This window comes from Ciconia boyciana, chromosome 27 (assembly GCF_034638445.1).
Source record: "Ciconia boyciana chromosome 27, ASM3463844v1, whole genome shotgun sequence".
Taxonomy (NCBI): domain Eukaryota; kingdom Metazoa; phylum Chordata; class Aves; order Ciconiiformes; family Ciconiidae; genus Ciconia; species Ciconia boyciana.
This window is the reverse complement of record NC_132960.1, coordinates 1,620,042-1,635,096: the sequence shown is the minus strand read 5'-3', so window position 1 is coordinate 1,635,096 and position 15,055 is coordinate 1,620,042. Positions and strand designations below refer to the sequence as shown.

The 15,055-nt window shown below is 60.2% G+C and overlaps 1 protein-coding gene across 1 annotated transcript; it reads right to left on the bottom strand.

Moving 5' to 3' along the window:
• Positions 1 to 4,629: 4,629 nt before the first annotated feature.
• Positions 4,630 to 11,761, bottom strand: ENDOU (endonuclease, poly(U) specific). The gene is made up of 9 exons (XM_072847316.1): positions 11,665 to 11,761; positions 7,859 to 7,993; positions 7,621 to 7,662; positions 6,766 to 6,937; positions 6,432 to 6,631; positions 6,026 to 6,139; positions 5,838 to 5,944; positions 5,297 to 5,439; positions 4,630 to 4,993 (listed from the first exon to the last, which is right to left on the bottom strand). Exons 1-9 carry the CDS (start codon positions 11,720 to 11,722, stop codon positions 4,879 to 4,881), a joined length of 1,086 nt encoding a protein of 361 aa, XP_072703417.1. The 5' UTR covers positions 11,723 to 11,761; the 3' UTR covers positions 4,630 to 4,878.
• Positions 11,762 to 15,055: the final 3,294 nt, after the last annotated feature.

Genomic DNA, 15,055 nt, shown 5'->3' with positions numbered 1-15,055 from the left:
GTGCCGAGCTGAGCGGGGGATGGGGCAGAGCGTTGGGCTCATCGGTGGGGGGCGTTTCTGCCCCCCTTAAAGCTCTGAGCAAAGGGAGGTGGCCGTATCCACACTGGGCTTTTCGTAGGAGCATCCCAGCGGTGCTTCTCCAGCGGCCGGCAGCGAGGAGGGATGCTGGCCGGGGAGCAAGCTGAGGGCCGGGGCCGTACATCCAGATGGAGATGCCGTCCTGCCAGCTCAGACATCTGATCGCAGCAGATAAAAAAGTGCCCGCGGCATAAATGGTTTAGCATATTCCCCTCTGCATCCTCATCCTCTTAGCAAAAGGTATAGCCGGGCACTCCCGGCAGGCTCTCCTACCAGATGTGGCCAGAGTCCCATCGGGGTAGTTAGTGCCGTATCGTTTACGGGAGGGGATTAGAGAGTCTCCACTTAGAGTCACGGTCCCCAAGGCCTCTCAGATTAGGATATAATGCAGTAGGCTTTGCCTTATGGGGGCTCAGATGGAGCCGTAACCCTCTTCATCCTCACTTTGCAAAAGCTCTAATGGCTGGGAGCTGGTGGTGGTACCCGGGGCTGCGGCTGTCCAGAGCCCTCAGCTGTAATGCCCGGGCTGCCATGGTCCGTGCCAGGAGAAATCCTGGAGGGATCTCTTCAGAAAGCTCAGCTCTTTCCAAGGGTGAGAACAGGATGAGCTGGAGCGGGGACCTGTGGGTGATAGAGCATCCCTCCAGCCAGGACCCCGAATTTTCAGCATCTCTCCTTCAAAATGTGGAGGACCTCTCCTGCCTCCCTTGTTCACCTTGCCCAGGGGTAGGGGAAAGGCTTCGGGCACACGCATGCGGGTGTCCTGGGAGATGCTCGGGGTGTCCCGCCTGGCCTCCAGCAGCGTCTCCGGAGGAGCCTGGGTCTGCAAGCCCTGTGGATGTCTCCCAGCACCCCGCGTATCTCAAAGGGAAGCCCTCCTTGCCCCAGTGTCTGCCCGCCGGCTCATCCAGGTGGGGTTCATCTTGGCCTTGCATAAACCTCGATGTAGGGAGCCCAAACCAAGCTCCAGGGACGGACGGAGCACTGCTGCCCCTGGGCTGGCAGGGCAGGGGAGGGACGGTGCGATGGGCAGCCTTTCATTTCTCCTCCTCCCGGTTCTCTGTGCCCAGCACAGCACGGGAGAAAACACAGAAAACATGGGAAAGACACCCTGCGTGTGCTAGCGGCTCAAAATCACACCCACAGAGCTGGGCCTGGGGTCCGACTGTCCTGATATTGGGGTAAGTCAGGAGCATCTCCACTGCAGGGCCAAAGCGACGCTGCCTGGAGGTTTTTGGTCCCGCTTGGCCCGGATCAGGGGAAGAAGCCCAAGCTCCGGCCCTGGTTTGCAGGCGGCTGCTACACCCACCCCTTCTGTGTGCAAGGCGGGGGCACATCTGGCCAGACAGTTTTAGGGGGAGCCAAGGGGATACCCCAACCCTCCCTCCGCACAGGGAGCGGGGGGCAACGGTCGCCCGAGCCTCCCCCTGAACTCAGCTGCGGCGAAGGCACCCAGGCAGCCCACGAGCCCCACAGAGGGAGGGCCAGCATCCCCCTCCGAAAGTCCCTGATGCGGCTGCGCTCAGGTGGGGGATGCGACTTCGCCACGTCCCCCCCCCCCCGAAAGCGAGCGTTGTCCCCGTCAGGAACAGAGCTGGGGGGCCCTGGAGTCCCCGAGCTGGCAACAGATGGCTGGAGGCAGCTTGCTGACACCTGCCCCTCCTCTCCACCCCTCTCCTGCCCTTCCCTTTCTTCTCCACTCGTTTTGTTTGATTTCCCAACACTTTGGGTGAAGCTGGAGGGTCCCACCGTGCTGCTCCCCTTGGCCAAAGGGAGCCCGTCCCGGGAGCTGGACCCAAGGGAAGAAAGTTGCAGAGGGATGTGCTGGCTCTGGGGAGGACCAGGAGATCCTTCGGATGGAGGGTAATGCTGCAGAGGATGCTGTGGTGTCTCTGCCAGCAGTGGGCAGGGAGTTTGGGGTGCAGGGAGCCCCGCTGATGGCTAGCTTTCCTCTGCTCCGCCTGGCCTGGCTGGCTGGGTATGACCTGGAGCCTCCTGGCCTTGGCAAGCTGCTGCCTTACAGCTCACAGCCAGAACTGATGCAAGCAGGGCATCCATCAGACCAGCAGACACCCAGAAAAGTGCCACCTTGTCCCTCCTTGCTCCCCCATGGCTTGCTGCAACCAGGGGGGGGGGGGGGGGTGTCCTTCTGGATGTGGACGAAGTGCAGAGCAGCTCCCCGGCATCACCTGAGCATCTCCAAGCACTGGCCAGTCCCCCAGCGCTACACCCACCACCACGGCAGCAACCCGGGCCAGGGTGGGTGACCTTTCTCTGCGAGGTTTTGTCTCCCTTCACCCCAGAAATGGATGCTGGAAAAGCAGCTTCCCAGCCCTGGGTGCAGGGCTGGCAGTGACCGCAGGGCACAGGGGACCTGTGGGCAGGGGACTGGCACTGTCTGTGACGCCTGAGGGCACCAGGGTCCTTCTAGTTGGAGAGGTTTGGCATCAAGGAGGCTGGTGGCAAGGCGGGCAGGAATGGGAGCGGGCTGGGGGATGCAGAACCAGGAGGAGGAACTGGGTCCTGTGCCAGTGCAGTCCTGCAGCGAGCAGCAACCACCCGCTGCTTCTTGATAGCTCCGGTGAAAACCTTCAGGACGGGCTCTAGCAAGGATGAAGGTGCCCGGAGCATCCTCATCCCGCAGCCAGGCTGTGCCCTGCCCTGTGCAATCTGCCCCTCGCAATCCGCTCCGCCGTGAGAGCATCTACCTTGGCCAGGGCCCTGGGCTGCCCCTCAGCACTTGAATCTGCAGCGTAACCCCCCGCCCCGGCTCCTGCAATCAGCCCCTGATGCGCCCCAGCTCTGGGGCACGGGAGAGGAGCGACGTCCACGCTGCCGGGAAGGGAGCCGACAGCGGGGAGCCGACCTGCACCCATCCCGGGTCCCCCCGAACCGTCCCTTCCCCAGTTTCCCAGTGCATTTCTATAAATCAAGCTCTGGCATGCCCCCCTCCCCTGCGGCGGGGTCTGGGGGTCACCTGTGACCCCTGGCAGATGGTGCGGGGACTCCCACCCCTTCCCCAGGAACTGTTGCAGCCGGCCATCTGTCAGGCAGCTCAAATCTCCCCGGTCCTGCCTGGGAGCTGCCGCGCAGCATTTCCACCCTGGGACCCCGGCTGCTGCCTGCCCTGCCAGCACTGGGGGTGCAGGCAGGAGGAGGGGGCGGCGAGCGGCTGCCCGGAGCTGGTGGCTGTCCTGCCTGCTGCCCACCCCAATCTGGGGGGGGGGGTAAGCAGGAGAGGGGGCTGAACATGGGGGTGCTGACGGGATCCCAACGCCTCAGGGGAGCTCTCGGGCAGGGCTGGCATCATCAGGCAGCGATGGGGCTGGCAGGGGTCTTCTCCCGAGGGTGGGGCAGTGAATGGAGTTATGGTGGGTGCCATCCTGGGATCCCACCGCCAAGCTGTCTGTCCCGCTGCCCAAGGGGGGCTCTGGATTTGTCCCCCAGAGTGCAGCGCTGAGAAAAGCACCTGGAGCCCTGAGCAGCTCCAGCTCTGGGTGTGGGGTTGGGGGGGGGGCTCTGGGGACCCATGGCCCCCAGAGAGAGCACAGCTGGGTGAGGATGGAGGATGCACCTACCGCAGACCCTAATTTCCTTGTGATGGTCCCCAGGGAGAGGCTGCCTCTAGGACAGGGACCCGGGGGCCCAGCACCTCAGCCGCCTCCTCAGTCCCCAGGTGGGGCAATTCCTCAGGGCAGGACCCATGAGCTGCCGCCGGGGCTCAGAGGTGGCAGGGACCGAGGCTGAGCCCACTGCATCCGGAGAAGCTGGGTGCAGGGGTGGATAAAGGAAGGTAGGGGACAAGTTTTGGGTATCACAGTGAAGGAGTAAGTGGCACAGATGGTGGCACTGACCCTGGCCAGCAGAAGCTCGCTTTGCCCAGTATCCTCACCCCTCCAGCGTCCCGCACCAGCAGACCCACGGCAATGAGGGGCTGCTCCGTGGAAGCAGTGGAGATAAATGAGGATGAGGGTCCTGTCTGTTAACCTGCCCCTGTCCCCTGGGATCCCCAAAAGAGCCAGCTCCCTGCTGGGGTGCCCTCCCGTCAGGCAGGCTGCAGTGCCGCTGCGAGCACGACCTTGGGGCTACGGGACCGGCTGCCTGCAGGGAATGGGGGGGGGTTGCAGCTCTGCGGCCCCCCCACCCACTCCCCCACCCCAGGCAGGGCTCATGGAGGGGGGGGATCATCGCTGCACGATGATCCACATCCCTCGCTGCATCAGCCTTACCGGGGAGCTCCGGGGCTGGAGGCTGCAGCAAGAGGGGAAGGGCGTGCAGCCCATCCTGCTACACCCCATGGGCTGGATGCGGCCCTGGCAGCACCCAGGGGTCCCAACGCCCACCCTGGGCCACCCTGCCCTATCCATGGCACAGAAGTGACGGGGAGGGGAAGCTGCCGATGGGGCAGAGGGCAGGCTGCGTGGCAAGCAGCAGCTCCGGCAGGGAGGAATCGAATACTTCTCCATCCAGGGTCAGTATTTATTTCGCTCGGGGGTGCTACTTTCCACTGCAAGTCCCTCCCTGCCCCCTGCTCTTCTGCTGCGACTGGGGAACACGACACTCGATGGGACCGGGGGTGCTGGGGGTGCTGCAGCTGCTGCCTCCAGCCCCTCGCTGCCTCCACACGGGGCACGGCCACCGCCGTCCTGCCCAGCTCCCTCGGGGACCTGCACTGGTCCTGCAGCGCAGCCGTCCGCCTCCCACAGCGGGACCAGTCCTGACCAGTGCCGCAGGCTCCTGGTGTGGGGGCAGCCCAGGGCCCCAGAGCGGGGCTGCAGTTGCCCCCGCCTCTTCCCAGCCTCAGGGCGAGATCACGTAGGCGGTGGCGATGTACCCCTTGCCGTTGCCATAGGTTGACTTGGTCCAGGTGTAGGTCTGGATGCTAAGGCTGTAGCCACCCAGGCTCAGGTGACATCTGTGGGGACACAGACTGTGTCATAGTCCTGCTCCATCCCCGAGCCCCACAATCACATCTCCGGGGTGCTCTCGGTGTCTGCACACCAGCGCTGCTCCATCCCTGAGCCCGGCAATCGCATCTCCAGGGTGGTCTCAGTGTCCTCACACCAGCATTGCTCCATCCCCAGCCTTCCCTACCCGCGATGCCCCAGAGCTGTGCCGGGCTCAGGGGCCGACCCGGCTGCTGATCGGGCTCAGGAGGGCACTGCCGGCTCCACGGCCAGAGGACAGACAGACGGCTGCAGACAGGTACGGTACTTACGCCCTGCCAGGACGCGCGATGAAGCACAACGTGTACAGGCCAAACTCGAACTCGGGGCTGCAGCCGATGAAGGCAGAGCCCACCTCCTTGTAAAAGCCGTCCCAGCTGAACTGCAGCCCCAGCACGTCGGGGTAGGTGTCCCACTAGAGAAAGGGGGTTCAAGGATCAGACCCATGGCTCCGGGTGCAGCAGGGCAGGGAATTCAAGCAAAGCTCAGCTGCATGTGAAGCCAGGCATCCTCACACCCTCTCCAGGGACAGATCCAGAGCAGCTTTCAGCTGGTCTGAGGGGCTGCCAGACAGAGCCCCCCCAGTCTCTCAAATCTCTCCCTTGTGGTTTGGGAGCCCCTTTTGCCCATTGCATCGTCTTTTCTGGACTTTCCCACCCCGCCTCCATCCCAGGGTCCACACAGGCAGGCAGAGGGGACGTGGCAGCGTGAGCATCTCTGATGCTTCTCATTCGCCCCATTTGGGATGCGGCTGACTCGGGATGCTGCCGGCTGGTGCAGCGCTGCCGGCAACAGACCCCTGGGATCACTTACTGGCCCATTGAAGTTGTGGCTGAAGTAGTTGACGATGCCCTGCTTTTCAAGGAGGTAGAACCGAATCCAGTTGTGAAATCCAGACACTTTCCCTTTTTTCACCTCCCCTAAACACAAGCGAGACCCTAGGGTGAGCCCCCCAGCTTGGCGCTGCCCGGCACCGCCCGTCCCACCGGCGCGGGCTCTACCTGAGAAGACGTGCTCAAAGCCGCTGGAGTCAGGCTCGCCGTTGCTTCTGGAGTAGAGGCCGAACCACATCTCCTTCAAATCGGCGACGAACTCCTGCTCGGAGCCATAGCGGTCTGCAGGCAAGGTGGCGTGGAGAGGTGGGAGCAGTGTCCCGGGATGGGAGTACTGGGGGGCGCAGAGCCGGGGCTCCCCCCCATCCCTGACCCAGTCCTCCCCCTCAGGAAAAATTCAGCTTTGCCCTGCTCGATTCTCTCATGTCCTGGCAGCCCTGGAGAGCCCGCTCCCGTGCTCCTCCAGTCTGCATCCTCCCAGGTCATCTCCCACCCAGCGGGGGCTTTCCTTTGGGATGCTCAGTGTCCAGGCACCTCTTTCCCCCTGGTCAGTCCTGCCCTGCTCCACACTCACTTTTTTTGTGGAGGAAGGCAAAGAGTTTCTTCATGAGCTCGGTTTTCATCACCTCCTTGAGGAAGTTGTCCTGCTCCCTCAGCTCCTCCGCCGTCACGTCCTCCTCCCTGCCAGTCACCCTCTGGTAGTTGTCCAGCAGTTTAATGAAGCTTGCGTAGGTGGGTTTGGAGAAGAGCTCCTCATTGACGTATTTGTAGAGCCTGGGAGAGAGCGGATCCTGCACTCAGTGGGGAAGCAGAGGTCCCCTCCAAAACCAGCCCCGCACCTTGCCTAACTGGATGGCCTCTGCCGTGGTGGCCCCTGGCCACCCCCGAGGATGCTGGTGCACACTCACGGCTGCGGGGAGCGGTCCTCCTGGTCACCTGTCTCGTCAGGGGACACCTGGTACTGGGGGTTAATGGCGATGTCGGTTGGCCGGGCTTTGTTGTGATCCGCCTTGTAAAGCTGCTCGGAGATGTGCAGGAGGTCCTCGTCGGTGATGGCGTCCCGGCTGCTGGAGAAACCCTCTGCAAGGAGAGGCAGGAGGCTGGCAAGAGCAGGCAGCAGCTCCCCGGGGCTGCAGATTAGCCGCCCACGGAGAAGCGAGGGTGATGCAGCACCGATGCACGGGTGTCACGATCCTGGGACACCGTGAGAGCCCGGTGCTCAGCACGGAGGGTTAAGGGGTGCAGGGGTGGCAGGGGAGTCCCAACCCACACCAACCCCACGCCCTGGGGAAAAGAGCCGGCCACAGGGCTGCAGGCACGGGAGCCTTTCATTAAGCACTGGGTGAGCTGGGAAGCGTCAGTCCCTGTCTCCCAGGCACGACGCTGCTCTTTGCCACACGTGTGCTGGGATCAGCCCCCCTCTCGATCTCACACATTTTAGGTGCCTGGTGACCAGGGGATGCAAACGCCAGCTTGCCCCTGCCCGCTTCGCCCAGCTCTGGTGAAGGGAGATAACGCTGCTGGTAAACAGGCAGGTGACGCTGGGGGTCTTGCCGCACCCTCTGCTCAGCAACGACACGCAGTGGCTTGGAGCAGCCGGCAACAGGGCGGCACGGGCACGCACAGGGCCAGAAACCAGCGCGACACCCCGATGCCATTGACCCCCAAGAGTCACGGGTGGCAGAGGATGGAGCTGCCCCAAAGCGCGTGGGTGAAACCAGGATGGTGGTTTATCGCCCTTGCTCAGAAGCGGAGGTACTCACCACTGGCACGGGCGTGCGCTGCCTCCTCGGCCCATTCTCCACCTGCACGGAGCCGGGGGGAAGAAAAAGGAGCTGAGAGCGATGGAGACACGGGCTGGGGGCCGCCCAGGACCACGCACACAAATGCACGGGCAGAGACACGCTTGCAACCAACCCCTTTGCACCCCATAGCTGGGCTCTGGCAGCCTCAGGGGCAGAGCAGCCCCTCCAAGCCTCCCCATCACCCGAGGACGCTCACCAGGTTGGCAGTGCCTGTAGTAATCCTCGCAGCAGTTGTGGTACCTCTCGCACTCGGCGTTGCAGTGGCACTCATCCTCCCTGCTGTAGGGCTCCTCACAGCGTCCCTCGCAGGAGTCGGGGGCCGTGTACAGGTCTTTGGGAGAGAGAAAGAACAGCGTGCTCCGCAGGACGGACTGACCACCCTGCCCCATCCAGCCCGCGACCTGGGACCGTTCTTCCTTCTGCCCACGCTCCCCTCCTGGGAGAGCCTGAAGGACCAGGCTCCTGCCCTGGAGCTGTTTGGGATCCTTTGTCAGAGTTTAGGGGTGGCATTTTGACCGGCTGAATCCTCGGGTTGCGCATCGCTATGGGTCACTCCTCTTTGGTCATGGACGTCCACCACGTCAGGGCCACTTCACACCAGGAAACGCGTTCTTGGCTCCCCACTATTAATTGCTCCTTCTGATTCACCCTTTTAATGCCAGGCTTAGCAGGAGTGCCCCAGGTCCTGCCGTCTCTGGGCCGGAGGAGGAGTGCCACATTCCAGACACCCTTATTTGCAACCCGACCGTTGCTCTTTCTGCAATGCTGGGAAAACTGGAAACTCCTTCCTGAGCTATTTATACGCTAAATGTGTCGTTGAGCATGTGCTTTATTACACATGGTGGCAAAGCTAAAAATAACACAGCAACTCAAGCTGTGCTTTAAATAGGACAAGTGCCATGTCTCGGATGGACGATGGACACTTGCCATCAAGCAAAGAGGGGCCGTAGGAGACCAAGATGTTGGGTTTGTACTAAGAGACAGCCCAGAGACCGTGAGCTTAGGGAAGGTGCCTTATCCTCTGTGCTGCCCATCAGCTCCAGCCGGGAGGAATGGGACAGCAGGCAGCCCGGGCATGGCTTTCTTGTCATCCCTTTGCTCCCGCCAGGAAGGTGACCATCTCCAAGACGTGCTGAGAAGCCATGTCCCAACCAAGCTGCCAGCCTGCAAAGCGATCCCTGGGGAAAGGGTGGTGCTTTCCCTTGCAAACCTGCAATCACACAACATCTTAAACACCTCTGGGTTGCCTGCCTTGAACTCCAGCAGGTGAAACGTGCCCTCAGGGCAAATCCTGATACAGCAGCGATGAGAGTGGCCTCCAAGTGTCACGCTTGCTGGCTTCTCTCTGCACCCGTGTTGCTTGCTCTGTTGTCTTGCATTTTACCCAAATTACTTGTGTTTTTCAGAATCACATAATCAAGGTCCCACATGTGCTGACGAGAGAGGAGTAACCTCTTCGTCCCACCAGCCAGTCCAGCCCGGGCTGGTTGACCATGTGGCAAGGGCACACTGCTGACTCCCTTTTGGCTTCTCGCCACCAGGTCCTTGTCTGCAAATCCACTTTATAACAAGAGAGGTGTTAGTAGGAAGGGGTTGCTCGAGATGCTCCTGGAGGCCATCTGCCCTTTGGTGCTACTTTAGTCCCAGCTTTGCTTGTCCTGATGCAGGGAGAACTGGCAGGGGCTGCAGAGGGAAGGGGCACCCATGGTTTGGGTGGTGAGCGATGCTCGTGGTGCCCAGACACCCTGGTCTCACCAGTCCATGCAGCAGAGCAGCCAGGTCTGGAGCTCTGATGGGGCTGGCAGCTGAGATCCCTGTCCCCAGGACAGCATCCCTCTCGCCCCCAAAGCGGCAGTCAGGATAAGTCAGCCTGAATCACGCATCCAGGCTCATTTTCCAGCAGCGGTCTTGGGGGGATTGTGCAAGGCAGGAACTGCCCACACATAAGTCACCGCTGAGACGTTCCCAGTCCTGGGGCACGTGCTGCCAGAGCATGTCGCAGCAAAACACCAATCCTGGGGTACGCAGTGACTCAGCTGAGGCCGGGAGCCTTGCAGAATCCTTGGAGGAGTAAGCTCAGCATTGCCCCATTCCCGCGGGGCTGAGCTGCGGGGTGCCGAGGCTTCTCCCCGCACGGGGAGCGTGAGCAGGGCACAGGGGACAGTTGCAGGAGGGTGTTCGCTCCTCCTCACACAGGCACGAGCCTAAATAGCTGCAGAGCAGTTGGTCACTCGTGACGGTCAAGTTTAGAGGGGCTGCTGGAGCTTTTGGGGAGAGAAGGGCTGCTGGGAGAGCTGGCAATGCTGCAGCCAAGGGACGGTGGCTGGAGCAGAAGGACATGGCCAGCAGCGCTCAGCACAGCGCATCCACACTCAACTACTCAGTCGATATTTGGCTGGTCCAGCCAGTAGATATCTTCTGGCTGCACAAAGCCAGACAAATATTTCTTTCTCATTTTTAGCCCTTCAGCCAGATCCATCCCTCCCTGAGCACAGCTTTTTGGACAAGAAAAAACTCATTTTCGCTTCCGCCAAAAAAATTTTGACCGAGAAAACACGAGCTATTTCCTGAGCAGCTCCATTCACCAAGGTGTGGGGAAATGTCTGAGACATGACGGAGCCCTCCCAGCGGCTCTCAGCTCAGTTTAGTACATGAACATGAATTACGGCTCGTGTCAGAGCAGCGTCCGCGAGTCCCTGGCCTGACTCAAGACCTTGCTACGCTGTGCAAACACAGACCGAAGATCAACCCTGCCTCTAAAAGGGCCCATTGGAAAGACAAATTAACTTGCAACAAAAGAGCTATTGATAGTCTGAGCTCCCCAAATATTTAGTTACATGCTCCTGGCCCCCAAAACCACATATAACCCTGGGTGCAAGCTGTCTGTGAGATAATCAGGCAAAAATCTCCCACCACTGTCCTGCCTAGCCAAGGATAAGCGAAGTTATTACAAGGTGGAGGTGTTACAGCTCAGACAGGTCCGTCAGGGTGATGCTCTGATAGCTCTGGTCAGCGTGTGCCAAGGACAGACCACGACACAAGCCAGCAAAGCTGCCCAGCTTCCCAGCCACGGTAAGCCCAGTTATTCCTTCAAGCAAGAATAACTCAGCACTTGCATTAAAACAAGACAAGACCACGGCAAATCCTCCTGCTTTCAGGGCAACCCAACGGCTGGTTTGCAGCAGAAGCAGCTCCTCTTCTGCACTGGCCTTGCAAAACTCCTCACCGTTAATCCGGAGGGGAGTCATCTGCTTCTGAAACATCAGATCCAGCCTGCCGGCAGCGTCAGAAGTGACGAAACTCCCTTCTTGCAAATAGATCACAGTTCACATTTTGTGCAAGAAGATGGCAATGAAGGCACTTGGTCACATGCAGGATCTTGGTCAACCGGGAGCCAAAACCTGATGCACGCAAGCCACTCCTTGTTGCAGCATCTGCCTTAAAGACAGAGCTATTCTTTAGCACCTCTCCAAGCCTGTCTCCTCTCATTACAACTGCAGAGTTCTGAAGGGCAAAACACCTGAGTTCATGTTGCATTTTCCATTGCATCTGACTGGCTCCTCCGCCCACCTCCAGCGGCCACAGGGGGATTGTGGATAAGGCATTAGAAAAATATTTCCCTTTGTCCTCCCCCAGTGTGGGAAGATGGAGGAGCCAGGGGAAGGTGGGCTTGCAGGATGAAAGCAGCGCAAGATGCACCAGGAAGCAACTGGTGGGCAAGGCTAAAGACCGGAGGAAGTCTCAACCCATCAAAGAGAAGGATAAACCACCCTCATCACCAGCGAGTCCCCCAAAGCTCGAGGAAGCCCTCCAGCATGAAAACATCCCTCACCCTTTCCCCTGTGAAGCTCTGCTGGATCCAACTTCACAAGGAACTAGCTGCCCCGGTACAGCCGAGCTTCTGGCTTATGGCAGCACCCTCAGCTTTCAACCCATCATCGGCCCCTTCCCATCAGAGGGGCTGGTTTAGCCCCTCTGCCAAAGCAAGGCTCTATTACTCACTGCCAGACACACAGCCCAGGGCTATTCCTGCCCCAACAAGGAGGATCCAGGTCTTCATCGTCCCGTAGACGGCAGGCTGGGCGTTTCGGAGTGTTCCAGAGAGCAGGTGGGGAATGACGGTGCTCCCTGGCACTTCCTGCTATATGTGGGTCCCCTGGGGGTGTGGAGAGGAGGGAGGAGCATGATGCCACCGAGGGCTTCACAGGAAGGCTGCACCCAAACTTTGCCAAAACTCATTATGTGCACGGCTTAATTATAGGCTGCCTGGAATGAGAGGAGGGCTGGTAAATCCAGTATCCCAGTATTGCTCCACTCCTCGCGTACATGATCCCCGGGGGTGACTGAGGAGCACGGGGAAAGCTTCTCAGTGGGGTGTTTGTCCACTCAGAGCCCAGCAGGTCCATTAGAGATGCGAGCTCGTGATCAGTGCCACAGCTTGGTCCCTTGATGTGCCACGTGCTCCCATGCAACTGGTGCTAACTGGGGGCAACTTTCTGCTCCCCAGTTAATCGGAGGTAATGATCTCTCCTTCCTCAGCTGCTGTCTCTGGAGGCTGTGCCCCCCTTATGGCACAGGCCAGCCTCGGTTGAAGCCTCCAGGTCCTCCAGCAGCACAAGGAAAACCTGAAACATAACCACAAGCCAGGCTTCAGTGTCCGGGCTGCTCAGGGAGTAAGTTTTGTGGGCTATCCCAGTGTGATCTCACTCCTGGGGCAAGCCCAGAGCTGGTCTATCCCCATCCTGCTCCCCATCCATCTCCAGGGAGCCTCCATGGCCCCGGGTAACACCGAGGGGGAGCTCAGCCCATGCCTGGTGTGGTCACCAGCCTCTTCCCTGCCCACAGCAGGGCCAGCCCAGGCTCAATTCAGTGCATCCCAGTGGAAGATGTCCCCAGATGGTGGGCATCCAGGGTATCCAGCACGAGAGACAGCCTTCCATGCTACCACAGTCTGGGGGGGGACCTGGCTTCCACTGGTTCCCAGTCCTGGAGCGCGTCGTACGTGCTTACCAGTAAACCCAAAGGCATGGGAGTGACCAGACTGGAACAGGTCAGCGCCCACCCTGCCTCCAAGGGCGTCTTCACTGCCTCTGAACCGTGCCACAGCCTCCCCATTTTCAAAGGGGCATCACAATCATCCCCGAGCCGATCTCCATCCACATCCCTCCACTGCCCAGCTCAGCTGCTCACAGGGCTGCACTCAAAACCACAACAGGAAAATAATCCAGACCTAACTTACCATCCTTCTGGAAGCTGGTTTAAAAACTGCTATTTTCCCATTCTCCTTTGGAGAGCAGTGCACCGAGGCGAGCAGGAAAGAACCTCCTCAACCCATTTTGCTGCTGGAGGATGTTGGGGAAGTTCAGCTCTTCCACGCATCTCCCCATCTCTTCCCAGCCACGGTCCCTCGAGGGCCAGCATGGTCTGGCCTCAACTCATCCATAGGGAGCATGGTTGTATTGCCCACAAGCATCGCCCTTTCTTGTCTTTCCAGGAAAATAACGAAGAGACCGGCAGCGCGTGTTGGTGCCGCACCTGAAGGTCCAGCACAGGCACCGGCTGGTTTCTGGCTTCTCCTCACGCAGTGACGTGGTTTCTCAGGAAGCCTCACCACAAACCTTGCCCAATTCCCAAATGATTTATACCAGCCACTGCTCCACCTCCTCACCAGTGCACTGTGACAGACCCAGGGATGGCCCAATACTGGCTGGTCCCTTGTGGTCCATGTTCCTCTGCTTTGGCCAGGTGTTTGCCTGACGCAGTGCCAGGAAGACTCCCTAGCCGGAGGCTCCCGGAGCTTCTCTAAACAGCCCTGGGCTCTTCTCCTGGGCTGCTTGCCACAGTGGCTGCCAGACGGCCACGCTCCCGATGCTTTCATCACCAGAGGCAGCAGGTCCAGGACAGGGTCTCCCCACCAAGGAGGGGATCACTCCTCGTGCATCTCCACCTCGGCAGATGATAAGTGACCTCCAAAAACACCACCTGACCCAAGGGGAGGCAATTTCTAAACTCCATCAGCGGAGCAGGCAGCAGTTGCCTGCAATTCTTCCTGCTGACACAGCAGCATTGCAACAGCCTTACCTCCCCGGGGTGCGTTAGCTGGCACAGGAGAGCAGCGTTTGGTGTAATAAGGACCATGTTTGGCTCCTTTCTCACCCCTCAGTCATTTCCGACCCTCCGCCCTGGGCTGGTGACCCTGCTGAGCTGTCCTCCCTGAGAGCAGCCTTGTTTTTTCTGACATCTTTGTGTCACCCTGTGCTGAGGCTGCTCTTTGAGTCCCTCAACTCGCTCATGCACAAGCCAAACTTTCCCCAACTCCAGGCTGTGCCTCAAGCCCTGCTGGGGGTGAGGAGCTCACACCAGTGGGGTTGGACATGGGATGGATGGCTGCAGCCATCGTGCATCCGTCTTGCTCCTCTGCGATGCCCAGGAAGAGCAGCAGCCGCAGCGCCTGGAGATGGAGCGAGTCCCGCAGTGCTCGGTGAGGGAGCTGGATGCCCACCATGGAGGAGGATGGAGGTGGAGCCCACCTCTTCTTGCAGAAGGTTGCTTTCCCAGCCTCACCGTGGAGGATGATGCCTTTTGCCTTGGGCTTAACTGGGAGTGTCAGCTCCACCAGCAAAGCTGTGGGAACAGCGTGTTTGTCCCTGTTTCTCAGCCACACCTTCCAGGAGCCGATGGCCGGGTGTGAGCGCTCCCCACCTGCCATCCTCGCACACCCCCATGGTCCATCGCATCTTGTTCCCACCCCTACCTTCCAGCAGTGCTGGACCTGCAGGCACCAAAGCCCTCCAAGCTCCTGGGGACAACCTGCCCCTCGTCGCCCAGTCTCGTGGTTTGCAGGTCCAGGGACAAAAGCAGGTAAGTGTGTGCTGGGCCACAGTCCAGAGTCAGGCACTGGTGACAGAAGGACAGTATTGCTGGCTGTCACCGAATCCTGTGACCCTGCTCAGGGTGCTCACCCACGAGGGGTGTTGCAGGAGGGCGGCGAGTCAAGCGCCCTGGGGCTGGCTCCACATCGCTCTTGCATCAGAGCCGAGGAGAGGAGACCCCGGCCCCGGCCTCAGGGATGCAGGAGGGGAAGCCGGGGTCCGGGCAGCCGCGCTTGCTCCTGTGCCCAACGGTGCCGTTAGCTCTCGCCCCTTGCATTACACCCTCGTCCAGACCATGGCTTTACCCATGGTCTTGCTCAAGGAGGCAGGCATCCAGCCTCTTATTTTTGCACGGTCCAGTATTTTCTACGAGCAGGGCTGCCCGATACTGAGCTTCATCCCCATTCTCCTCTCCGCATCCCCCCCTCCACATCCCCCTGGACTCATTGACCTTTTCCAGAATATTTCTCCAGGTTTTCCCTCACCCTCAGGACATCACGGGGCTTCTGCAGCTCCATGGG

Excerpts from the sequence above, each read along its gene's own strand:
- ENDOU (XM_072847316.1), bottom strand. The coding sequence starts at position 11,722 with ATGAAGACCTGGATCCTCCTTGTTGGGGCAGGAATAGCCCTGGGCTGT. Across the intron at positions 7,994-11,664 it reads CCTGGGCTGTGTGTCTGGCA|ACCTGTACACGGCCCCCGAC; the intron begins GTGAGTAATAGA and ends TCTCTCCCAAAG. Across the intron at positions 5,440-5,837 it reads GCCACAACTTCAATGGGCCA|TGGGACACCTACCCCGACGT; the intron begins GTAAGTGATCCC and ends CCCTTTCTCTAG.